Source organism: Cuculus canorus, chromosome 3 (assembly GCF_017976375.1).
Source record: "Cuculus canorus isolate bCucCan1 chromosome 3, bCucCan1.pri, whole genome shotgun sequence".
NCBI lineage: Eukaryota > Metazoa > Chordata > Aves > Cuculiformes > Cuculidae > Cuculus > Cuculus canorus.
In genome coordinates this window covers 58876554-58889513 of record NC_071403.1, presented here as the reverse complement: position 1 = coordinate 58889513, position 12960 = coordinate 58876554, and the positions used below count along the sequence as shown (strand labels likewise).

The 12960-nt window shown below is 36.6% G+C and overlaps 1 protein-coding gene across 4 annotated transcripts in view; it reads right to left on the bottom strand.

Annotated features, from left to right (window-relative positions):
• Positions 1 to 12960, bottom strand: part of SMOC2 (SPARC related modular calcium binding 2) — a 139523-nt gene that overhangs the window by 66404 nt on the left and 60159 nt on the right. For 2 of the 4 annotated variants that reach the window (XM_054063327.1, XM_054063326.1), the window contains exons 5-7: positions 8178 to 8225; positions 5287 to 5370; positions 4441 to 4515 (exon numbers count right to left, since the gene is read on the bottom strand). In XM_054063327.1, coding sequence (XP_053919302.1) covers positions 4441 to 4515; positions 5287 to 5370; positions 8178 to 8225 — 207 coding nt within the window. The remainder of the gene's footprint in view (positions 1 to 4440; positions 4516 to 5286; positions 5371 to 8177; positions 8226 to 12960) is intronic. The other 2 variants (XM_054063329.1, XM_054063328.1) reach the window with 1 other exon arrangement.

The window sequence follows — 12960 nt, the reverse complement described above, 5'->3', positions numbered from 1 at the left end:
AACACTGTATCACGTCTCTGTGCCTGATCCAGATGAAATGTGAACTACTGGGTGAACTAATAGCATGCAGTCAGAGTATGAATGGCTGTTCAACTGCTGTCCAGGAGTTCTGCCATTGACTACCAGGGGCCCTAAATTTCTATCATACATTTAAAATTTAACACACGGACCAAATTTAAGTTCAGTACTATGCACAAAGAATTATGACTATTTCTTCCTGTCTTCTGTTTTCCTAACCATACCAGATTATCAACAAAACAAACACCAATTTTTTTATCACTTCACAATGCTCATTAAATAAACTACACAACTGATCAACAAACATATAAATCATTAGTGCCAATAATGACATACTACGCAATCTTTATTGCGTAGAACAAAATTTATTAATGATAAGAGAGTAGAACGGAAGAGTAAATCCATTAAACTGCGTCTTAGCCAACTATATGTTATTTAACCCTGTCTCTTTTAACTTGAATTATATTATCACCAGAATCTCTAAAGACCTTAAGAACATATGTAAGTATATTCCAGATTATGGATAACATTTGTATCCTGCATTAGCCAAATTAATGATATTTCATACTTTTATTTATTCTCATGTGTGTGGTGTACAGATTGTACTTAGAAATTACTCAGCATTGAAGATTTTTTTTAACATTAACAATATTATCAGTTAAAGTCACCCAATTTATTTTTCATGGAAGTGCTTCCACAACAGACTAATAGAAAAAATTGGTTCTTAAATTCAAGCTAACAAAATAACTCTTAAGTTTCACTGGATATTGTGAAAAGGATTGAACTACTTTTCCTTTGCTGATACTCAAACTCCAGAAGGGCATACACCCTCTGAAAAATGTCACACTTGCTTCCCAAGAATCCCACAGGGATATAAACATCTGCTCTACCAATAGGTACCAATGAGAACCTAAGAGATCTACAGCTCAACCTGAGCCTTCCTCAGGGAACTGCATTTTCCATGTTAAGTGATGGGAAAGCACTGTCATGAATGCTGTGTCATGCATGTTCTCCACCCACATCACGGTTGAAACTAGCCCTGATGTTAAAGTGACTTGCAGCTTCTGAGAAAGTAGTCCAAAATACCTAGTTTCATCAAGACAAAAATCCTTCTGTCCTTCTGTTCTCTAGTCTTTACAAAACACAACAGCTCTAAAAGAATACTACCTGAATTTTCAACCAATAAGTTGAAAGTTAAGGAATTTAGACACCACGTTCACATACAGACTGCAGTGTGTAGGATGCTACACTTTGATGCCTTAATCAGAACCCATGCAGGCCTGTGTTTAATGTTTTCAACGCATTTCTACTTATTTTTGCTAGCTGTTGCTGTAATTATCGTTTTTGTCAATCTGACGTGGCAAACCCACAATATTTTCTGTGAAATGGAGGAAGAAATGAGGAGTGTGGGGGTAAAAAGAAATCCAGAAGAAACCAAAAAATCGCAAAATACCTGAGAAGGCATCACGGTACATGTAAAAAACATAATCTCAGCAAACATTGTTATCTTAGCAACCAGATGCATACATTTTTCCCAATTCTGGGAAGAAAAAGTCTTTTTAAAAAAACTGAAAATCATTTTCAATATACAAAAAGAGTTAAACTTGAGACGTCTCTGCCCAAATCCACCAGTCTAAACAGAGCTATTGTTACATGACCCAGTGTTGATGGGGGTTTTGCCAACAGTAGTATTTTGTTATCAAAAGCTAGTAGGTTTAATACCACCCTGCAAATGCCTTTAGTGAGCAGGAAAGCCCTATTTCTCTGAACCAAGAAAAAAAAGAATATGCACGCAAATTCTTTATAGAGCATGGATATGTAATCCAGTAATTTCATGCTTCATATCTGTAAATCTCCCAAACGGCATGCCTCTGTGCTAAATTAATTTAGGCTGATTTAATCCAATGAGAGCACTGGATAACTAATATAAACTAGAGTTTCCTGAGTCATTAGTTTCTCTCCTCTAAAACCTAAAAGCTTATGCTGATTTTACTAGCTAACTGTAACTGGCAGTTCACTTGCGGAGTAGCAAAAGAAAACTACTTCAGGATGAATACAATAAATTTAATGTATTCATTTGGACTCACAAAAACATAATCCTAAGAAGACTGATTTTTCAGGATGAGGCGAGCTTCTTTAGCTACTTGACTATGACATATTAAGACATACTGAGGGGAAAAAAAAACAAAACAGAAAAAAATAAAAGCAATACAGACTAAAATAGTCAGCTTTTAAACAGGTTATTTGGAGTTTGCTTGAATTTTTTAGCATTATTTTTTTCAGTTATTTTCCACAGGCAGGGTAGGTCATAGTGTTATTTGCACCTGAAATATTTCTTGGAAAGCACTTGGTTTACTATAGAACAATAAAGGACATTTAGCCCATTATAACTAATTTTGGTTTCATCTTTTGTTTCATAAACATCATTCATATGCAGACATAAATTCTCCTCATTTTATTCCGACAAATACATTTCATTAAGCTTTCTTGTGTTTCATGACTAAATCTGAATCAGAGTTTGATAAGCAAATTGAGTAAAGAAGACATCTGTATTTATCCTTTATACAGAAGCCTGGGTGTTCAAAGGTGGTCAGTTTACAGTCCACTGGATTCAGTCATCAGGTCCTTCCTATTCCGTACACACAGCAGCTCAGATTTCATTCTCCGTGAATGATGTTCCCAAAAGCCTTGTCACTACTCTGAGTGATATTAAGGGGAAAATCTAACCCATTTTTTTCAAGACCTTAAAAGACCTGTTTAGTGAATATCAGTGAGGCTCAGTCATCAAACAACTTATAAATATGCAGTTGTTGATGACAATTACATTTTGTTGAGTTTGGAGGAGAGATACAAGAGATAGTGAAACTGTGAAGACACTGTTTTTAGTACCTGGACCTATCTTGATTGATTATGTTATATTACATATACAAGAGAAGATACAGCAGAGAGAGCAGTTATCCCTTCTGGCACATCAGGTATGCTTACAAACCAAAGCAAGGCTGGCTATGTAGTGTCTGCTTCGCTTGCTTCTACTAGTTCAGGTATGGCACCATAGACCACAGCATGCATTAGCTTTCCAGAGCTCCCCTGTACCTAGTACAGTTGTGATCAAGTCCTGACGTTAGAAAATCTAACACAATCATGTTTTTGATGCTGATACACTGTGAGTTTCCAATGATAAGACAGGTAGGCTACACTCCCGGTTTCTTTTCCTTTGTAAACATGTCTTTATAGGGACTGGACGTTATAAGTTCCCTGTAATAAACTTGCCTTTTCTTTGGTATTTTTCTAATTTGTGTACGTGTGTGTTGAAGCTCTGGCTTCCAACAGCCGCACTGCAATCTCAAGAATTCTTGCTTTAAATCTAGTCTCTAGCACTGTAAAAATGAAAAAAACACTCCTAAAAGTGAAATATTTCTATACACATATTTTACACAACAGACATTCCAAAAGAATTCTGTTCTTAAAACTGACTAAAGAAATGACAGAATAAATCTCCAGCACGAAAAGTGTTTGCTTCAAACTCTTGTCTACGCTCTGTTTAAAGTCCTTTCCTTAAGTGCCTACTGGAGCATGAAGGAGAGGGAAAAGTGCCAATAATTATTGCCGTGATGTTAAAAATAGCTTATATAAAAATCTGGAAACCTCCTAGTAAAGATATGTCTGTCTCTCAGTTTATTCCACTGAAAGGAAGGAACAGTGAGGAAGGCATCAAAATTTATAGCCCACCAAAGCACTGAATCTTTCTGAATAGTTTAGAGCCTTCAGTCTTAGGACATTTGCCTGACATTGCTAGTCCAGTTTTACAGAACTCAGTTCTGAACAGTGATTAAAAAAAAGAAAGCCAAAATTGAATAATTCTAAAAAATGAAAAATAAATTAATTCACAGGAAACTGGTGATCAGTTTTTAAATAGCGAGTGATGTAGTAAAAAGCAGGTAACACTGTCTTTCCAATTTCCTGTTAACTGACCACTTCTTTCTTTTTTTCAGGTTTTTTTCAGGTTTGACAAAGATTTACAACTAAACACATGTAACTCACCTGGCATTTTCCAAGTACTTTCTTGCTACATATTGCCCAGAAAAAAAAGAAAATACACTTAGATAAAATAGAGGCAGAGATTTAAAGAGTATGCAAAAAAATAAATGTCAGATCCATTCCCAGATGCAAACAGATGTAAGCCAGAGACCTTACTGGAGTACTGTCATTTTACACCTAGCAAAGTCTGGCCAAAAAATATTTCCGTATAAAAGGAACATATGATGCAGACGCCTACAAAATCATCAGAATGCAAATCACTAAGATGAGAGTGGAAGCATAATTGTTGCTAAAATGGCTTTCACTGAATGGCTTCAGTTTTCACAAAGCTTAACGCATGTTATCAAAGGAGCTTTGCAAAGTAAGAACAACTTAAGCTCTTACCTGAGTTTTTATTGGTTTTGTTTTGTCTACTCTTTACTTGCTCAGTCCATAAGGTAGGATAACGAGAGGCTATATCTAGAAAAAAAGACAACAGAATAGTTTGTAGCTGAATAGTAAGTGTCTGGTTTTAAAGACACATGAATCTAAAAAAGAGCAGGGCACACTGGTTTCTGTTAGAACAGTTAAAATCTTTATTTATGCAAAGGTCTAACTTCCTTATCCCACTCATACAAAAAGTTGAAATAGATGTTTGTAAATTAAAATTATGACTTCTTGGAAGTCTCCCAGTGTGGACCCAAAATATGTAATAACTTCAGATCAGATTCTGTGAGATTTGTAGTGACTGGTAAGGCAGCCACAATAAAGGACTATCATTGCTTGTGGGCCTTGAGCTTTCCATTTACAGAATTTTCCCAGAGACAAATAAGCCTGACAAAACACCACATTTAATACTACTAAGCAATATCACGAGAACAGATTTTTCCCCTTAACTTCTTTATTTGACTATACAGTTTTAATCTGCACTGTCTCAAATTTAAAATCTATCTCTGTCCTGAGTAGCGACAATTACAATTGCTAATGTCAAACTCCATAGCTACAGTGTCACCTCAAAACTATCACACAAAATGTGTTGCTTGTAAGTAAAGACTCTATTTTGTTTGCTGTCTTTATCTGGAAAATGATACAGATGCTTCCTATTTATTGCAATTTCTTGCAACTGCCCCAGCAGTAGCCCTAACTCTACTTTGATGCATTTGATGCATTTGATGCATCATTTGATGTTGTGGTACATGGTCCATACTATATCATTCAATACCGCATTCTTAAATTCCTGTCAGTGCTTACCTTCTTCATCACCTTGAGGCTGAGTCTCCAGCGCAGGAGCTGAGGCATCATCTGAATTCAGAATGGAAAAGATTTGCAAGGAGACTACAATTATGAGAGTGAGCTAAATAAGTGTACATACGTGATTGATACTAGTGATTTGCACATAGCCCCGGCCAGTAAACAAACAATAATTTAAACATTATTTATAGGCACTACACAACATAGATATATATTACAACTACAGCATTTGCAGACCGGATTATAAATGGATGACTTTTGAGGTTATGGCTGATTAAATGATTGCAGGGTCTTTGACAAGGCATGAAGCGATCAGGTCAATCCCTGGACTGTAATTCTTCATTTTTAATGCTGTATATTGGTACTTATAGATTATAAATAAGCAAATCAGCATTTCTAAATAAGTAAGAAGACAAATGCATAGAATAGGCAAGACCTGTGAAAGCAAAAGCGGTCTGGGACAACTGAGTGGCTGCAGACATGTTGAAACCTTAAAATGAAAGTTTTTTGCAGCACAGTAGAATCTATTTATCAAGCTGATTTTGTGAGCAAGATTCAGAGATTAAAGAACCAGAATATTGTTTGCATAATTCTTAGCCTCTGGTGCACCATTTCTGTCCATCCACTACTGCAAGAAAAGAAGGAGGAAAATATACAGAAATTATAAGAGGATGTAACTAATTTTAGGTTCAATGAAACACAGTGGAAGTAGTGCTGGAAAAGAAAAATTCCATATGAAAAATTATTTAAGTTAGCATTCTGTGAAAAAGAACAGTACCTAAAGATCCATCTTCACCTTATTACATTTTCATTATTTAAAATCACTTCAGATATTCGGTAAATACAACTTAGTAGGCCTTCCTAGCCCATATTTTCCCACTGATGCTGTTTCTTCTAGCATGGAGCTAACTCCAAGATCAAGGTTTGTCTCCAGTAAACAGTATCTTCCATGCACTGGTTTTATTAGTATTTCTAGCAGTTTCACAGACGGATGTCAGACCAACATTCTTTCCAGATTATTTTCCTGACATTTTCACAGAAGCTAGACCTGAAGGCAGCTGAGAAGCTTTCTCTTGCATACAGCCCTACCAGGGTAACAGTGAACAGCAGCTTTAAGGCTAATACAGTTTCTGTTTCTTCTTGCTACATAGAATACACCCTCCTCCTATGCTCTTTGTTGCCACCATCATGGGTTTTTTTGTATGTCTCTATTGTCTTTATGCAAATCATGGGGAGGATTTGGAGGCACTCTGCCCTTCACCTCTAGAGGCCTTAGCCTAGTTGACAGCAAATACAGAGAAAATTCTGATAGCAGGTAAAACTAAATCTGCAGCCATGAACATCAACCTACACGCCTTCCAAAGCCCCAAAGCAGCAGCAACAGAAACTTATTTTCACTGCAAAATGTGTTAACCATAGGATAAGGAGACATTTTAATAATGTTCATTCTTCATGTCCATGCAATGACAAGATACTTCACTCCAATGGCATTACAGATTGTCACTTCTCATTGGTTTTGCTGGCATTCTCCGGATGGTGGCATAACACCATTAATTAATTTTACAGAGGCCATCAAGTATCCTAGTGTACTGAGAATTGAGACATATATTTAGATCATCAATCAGTATGTGATTCAGAAATCACAGAATTTCAGAGGGTAGCCTACAGTAGGTAGATATTACCAAGAGCCCAGCCAAAATTTGGTTTTAGTTTTAAACCATCTTCTGATACACTACCTCAGTTTATGACACATTTGACTATTACCTGAAATTTGGATATTATCCTGCAACTTTAGCAATGATTACCCCCAGCCTGTTGAACTCGGTCCAAGCAGCATTTAAAACAGTTTATACTTTTTTTTTTTTTAAAAGAACTCAGCTGATGTTTCATGGTTGAATCATAAAACTCACCTCAAGTTCCCTCAACCCAAATGAAAGAAAGAGGTTTGCTTTTGCTTATCAATGAACCAAATACATGGTACAGGATATCTGTATAGCCTAAAAGGCATTAACTTCAGTCCAGAACTTCATTAACAGTGCAATAGTTTATTTAAATGTTCGGCATATTGCAATGCTGCAAAAGTTCATGTAAAAAACATAGTTCAATTACAATAATAGTGGACCAAACAGATAGTCATTAATATTAGCACAAACAGGAGTATCTTCTTTTAAATTAATTTATGCCACTGTAACTGACAGCAACATTTAGTATGTCATTTTCAGAAGAATTCAGATGAATTGGAGTGTAAGCTTTAATTATGTTCAAAGCACAGACATCTCCCTCCCTCATTTAAATCTAACAGCTATGTTTGAGTTGCATCAGATTTTGTCTTGCCAACAAGATATACATCATGATCTATCTCTAAAAGAAAACAATCATCCAGCCATGAAAGTAAGCCATCAGACAAATTAATCACCATGTTGTGCAAAGTGCTGGGTCCAATATGACACAAGCACTGATTGCTATAGAAATAAAGTGAGAACTCTAGTTTCCAAGAGTTTAGGACTGCACAATGCTGTCTTTATCAAAGAGACAGAATAATCTGTCCTCCAGGGCAAGCAAACAGGATGGAAAATATTTCAGAGTACTGCTATGAGAAGAAAAGTTATTTTTCAACACCACAAAACAGCAAAGCCTGTAGGACTGAGACTAGAAAAACACAATGTAGATGCATATATAGAGAATTACATGCATAGATTTAGATAGTCATAAATTTACTAAATATCTACAATGCAGGCATAAAATGAATGGCGTATATGCATGTATACATATTATATATGCAGCTATAATACACAATGTATATATATTGGTCATTTAAACAACTGGAAAATCACACTGCTGTATCCCACATCTATTTTAGTTTCTATTTAAAGGGCAACTAAGATATTTACCTGTTTTTCCCGCACCTTCTCGTTGTGGCAGCTTTTCACTCACTGAACCTGCAATTGGAAAAAGGAATTAACCAGAAAAATACTGATTTTCAGGTTTAATATGTTTTCTAAGAAACACAGTCCAGCTTTACTTATTCATTTTTGCTTACTACAGCAAAAAATATCAGCAAATTCTTCCCTTGTAAACCAAAGATTTTAGCTTTGCCTGACTTCTGCATTTGCGTACAATCAGTTTACTGTCAGATGCTATTTCTTGGCCACAGCAGGACCTGAAAAAGAGATAACATTAAACACTACATAGACAAGTGCAAGAACATCATCACGTGCTGCAAAGTTGTCTCCCCCCTCCACTGACTCAGTGAGGAAAAGTCCTGCTGTAAGAAGCATCATGCCAGCACTGCTCCTTCACTGTTCCTTGTGCAGGGCAGCACCCTTCCTACAAATGCAGTCTTGCCCATCCACATCAGCCACAACCTGGGGCTTCTTCAGCCTCTAGTCCTGTCCTGGCTCAGATTAAAAACTGCCCCTTCCTGATTTAAATACTTCATACAAGGCCCTCCAGAAATGCTATGGTGGTGTAGAAAAGTGTGTGTGTTGGGAGAGGCAGGGACAGTGCCTTAAGACCCTGAGCCTGAGCTGGTTGCAGAGGAAATCCTCAGAGCTGTGGCTCCATAGGAAAGGAAACAGCAATAGTGGGAAAGGAGGTAGCAACTCTGCAGGAGGTTCTAACAGCTTATTCTACCAGCCTGGACTCTAACCCAACATCCAGTCTTGATTCCAAGTCATCAAGAAAAGGAGAATCTACTAGTTTTCTTAGTAGATTTCACAAGAGGTAGTCGTCTTTATGGTTTAAAATAGAAATACTTCTTTATTTCCCACTTATGTCTCATTATTACAACTGTTTGTATGATTCTAACTCCTAGCCACTTGTTATCAACATACAAGAAAAATTTGGATGAGGCTTTGAGCAAGCTCATCTAGTGGAAGGTGTCCCTTCCAACCCAAACCTTCCTCTGATTCTATGATCTACCCCTGCTACATTAAAGAAGACCTTTAAAAGTGATATTTTTCTCTCTGAAGAGCTATATGTAGTGATTGAAAATTAAGAAGTCTTATGGCTACCAATTCTTGCCACATCATCTCTTCTTACATACACCTGTTTTAATGAAAAAAAAACCTCTGCATCTGACAGATGCTCAGAAATCAGTTAAATAATTTAGTTGCCTTAATTTTCTTAATTCCCTCTGAAATAACTACATTCACTGGGTTTAAAACAATCAGAAAAACCACCCAAACCTTGCAGCACCATAAATCTGTTTTAAAAGGACAATTTAAATACCAGAACCCACTAAACCACGGGCCTTGTTTACCATGCTGAACTGATGGTTACCTCAGCATGAAGTTTAGACACAAGAGTCTGCCAGAGGGATGACAGCTAACACCACAAATCTGGCATCCTGCTTTCAAAGGCTCCATGAGTGAATACAGGGCAATGCAGTCAGGTTGGTACTACCTTCTAAAGTACTTCTAAACTACCTTTAACAAGGCTTTTATAAATCTGCATTAAAATAGCTCTACCTTAGACTTGTCTCCTTTTCTTTGTGATACAGTATTTTTATTGCATCATGCCTGAATCATCAGAAATTTAATATACTTACTGATGCACAAGTATTAATTTAGAAAGGAGAAATAAAGCCACTACCATGGTAGGAATTATATCCAAGAGTGTTTGGTATAGCTTGCTCTAAATAGATTGCAATACTAATTCACGTTTTAGCCCTGATGAGGAGGAAGATTCTTGCATTTATGCTAGCTGAAGCCAGAGGATCTGACCTTTTTTGGTGCTTTGCTTGAATTTGCTAAGAGGCCCAGATCAAAATCAATAAGATACTCCAGGTTTAGGAAGTGCTACCTACAGAATTACAGGTTTTTCTAATTGCACTACATCCCATTGATCCAATCTTTCCCCAAATTTCATCCAGTTACAATTACCTCTGTAGTTTCTCAATTTAGTTTTGACGCACAGAAGTATAATTATAATTCTCTTGCAAATACAGAAAATATAGGTCTGACTCTCATCAACACTAAAGCATTTTACACCAATTTGTGAGTAGAAATGAAGTCCCAGCATGGGTAATATGTGTGATGAACTGGCACTGATAGCCCCTTTGCACTAAAACAGTGTTAAGTAAAGTCTCAGTTTGACACCAGTGTTGTCTCTCTGTACATTCAATAACGTTACTATAAATTGAACTTAAAAATCAGTTCAAGTCCAAGTGATTTAACACATGATGCACAAGTATTAATTTAGAAAGGAGAAATAAAGCCACTACCATGGTAGGAATTATATCCAAGAGTGTTTGGTATAGCTTGCTCTAAATAGATTGCAATACTAATTCACGTTTTAACCCTGATGAGGAGGAAGATTCTTGCATTTATTGGTGAACTTTATATAATATTCCACATCTTCAACCAAAAGCAGAAAAATCTTTCCAGATTTCATTAACACCCAGATGCCTTCAGATGACTCCAGTTGTATGTGATATTGTGAGAAAAGATGACTATGCAATATTCATATACAGTCAGGGAGAAATAATTTTTTTTCTATACTTTCCCTCTTTTTACTCTAAATTTTGATGGAAAACTGATGGAAGGAAGACAGTGGCATTTACAAAGGCTAACTTTGTCATAATGAATCTGAGTTCACTATGAAATTATAAGAATGCTAGGAAAAATGTTTAACTGGGCTAATATGTATTTTTAATAGTCTTAGGAAACTAACAAAAATATTTGCAGAATTTCCTACATAGAGAAATCTGTGCCTATCACATAGTTTCACCTGAAATCTTCTATTTACGCAGCAAAATCTTTTCTTGCTGTCTCAAATTTGGAGTTGAGGAGGAGTTATTGAGCTTGTATCATGGTTTCTACCACTTTCTGAATATATCTGAGATAAAAGTACCTCTAGCTTAACTACTGATAGCAAGTTACTTTTGCAAGTTTCAAGGAAATTGTGTCTTCAATACTCACAGTGAATGCTCGCATTTTCAGCTAGGCAAAAAAAACAGAAATAGCAACTTATCTAAAAGTTAGGCAATACAATCAGCTTCAAAGTTATCAGTGCACTGTAAGCAACCAAATCATTGCACAAATATATTTATGGAATGGGAGAGGGCAACGAGGGATATTAGATCCAGCAGCATTATTTTAACAAGAAGAATTTAGTACCACTCTAGCTTTTACATTTGCTTATCCATCTATCCATTAATGATTCCAATTCAATTTAAGGGGAAAAAAAACCAACCAAACAAAACCCCCAGAAGTATTCATGCCTTAGTTTCTCGCAAACCCCACAATTCCCTCCAGTTTAAGTTTATCAACTGCTGAGGCACAACTGACCCTCCAAGGAATGTGATGTGAGTTTTCTAGTTCATGGTTTTAGCATATTCATTTTCTATAGTTCTGATCATATGTGACTGGGCTTTAAAATCGAAGATGAAAGTCTATTATTATGTAGCTTAGATAATGATTTCTGATCTCCTACTGAAGATTATTCGATATATATTCATTGAAGATATTAATCAAGAAAGAGGAAAGTAAACTTCCCATGCTGTTCTTTTATCTCACATATGAGTGTGTCTATGTATGTCAAAGGTCAATACTATGCATGTGGACAGAAGAGCTGGATGATTCAGGGATGGATATTTTTCCCAGCTAACAAAAGCAATATAATGTAAATTTCAAAAGTTAATTGCCTTCACAAATTCATTTTTTTAAATCACATTATCTGATGATAATACTGTACAGGCAGGAATAGTTCTGAATTTTTAGTTACTTATATTTTTTCCTTAGGAGATGATCGTGCCATCTTAATTGTACGGTAGCAAAACTACCATACAGAATAATAAAACATGTCTCCATACCTCTGCAATCTCACTAGCAGAAGACCAGAATTCTTAATAAGGCATAAAACCCCTACAATAGGTATGGCATTTTCCAAAGACAATTTAACACCTGTTTCTCAATTTCTGCCCCACTTCCCATGTCAATGGAATTTCTGAAGAACGGATAACAAAGATTGGGAGTTGTAAAAATGTCTTTTTTTTCTGTCTGGTTTTCTTTAGGAAAAATATTGGGAGACATTCATCAATTTTAAGGAGGTTTCTTTTTAATATTGTCATGGGAATGCCATTTACTTTCCTTCTCACTGTTGCTCCTGTGACACTGGAGATTATTTCCATGGAGTAGAATGTCATTCTGAGATTTATCATGTGTGTTTTAGCATTACCAAGTGTTGATGTGGGAATAACTGGAAAGGATGGAAGAGTAGCCTCTTTCACATAAAGATGTAGACATTAAAGCAAATCTTTTACATAAATCAGTTAGAGTCTTCTGCTTTTTTTTTTTTTAATGCTGAGACCAATGACATGAGGTTTAAAAAGACCAAATGCCGGGTCCTGCACTTGGAGCACCATAACCCCATGCAGTGCTACAGACTGGGGGAAGAGTGGCTGGAGAGCCACACAGAGGAGAAGGACCTGGGGGTGTTGGTTGACAGCCGACGGTACGTGAGCCAGCAGTGTGCCCAGGTGGCCAAGCAGGCCAATGGCATTTTGGCTTGCATTACAAATGGTCCAGGAAGGTTACTCTGCCCCTGTACTTGGCACTGGTGAGACCGCACCTTGAGTACTGTGTTCAGTTCTGGCCCCCTCACCACAAGAAGGATGTTGAGGCTCTGGAGCGTGTCCAGAGAAGAGCAACAAAGCTGGTGAGGCGGCTGGAG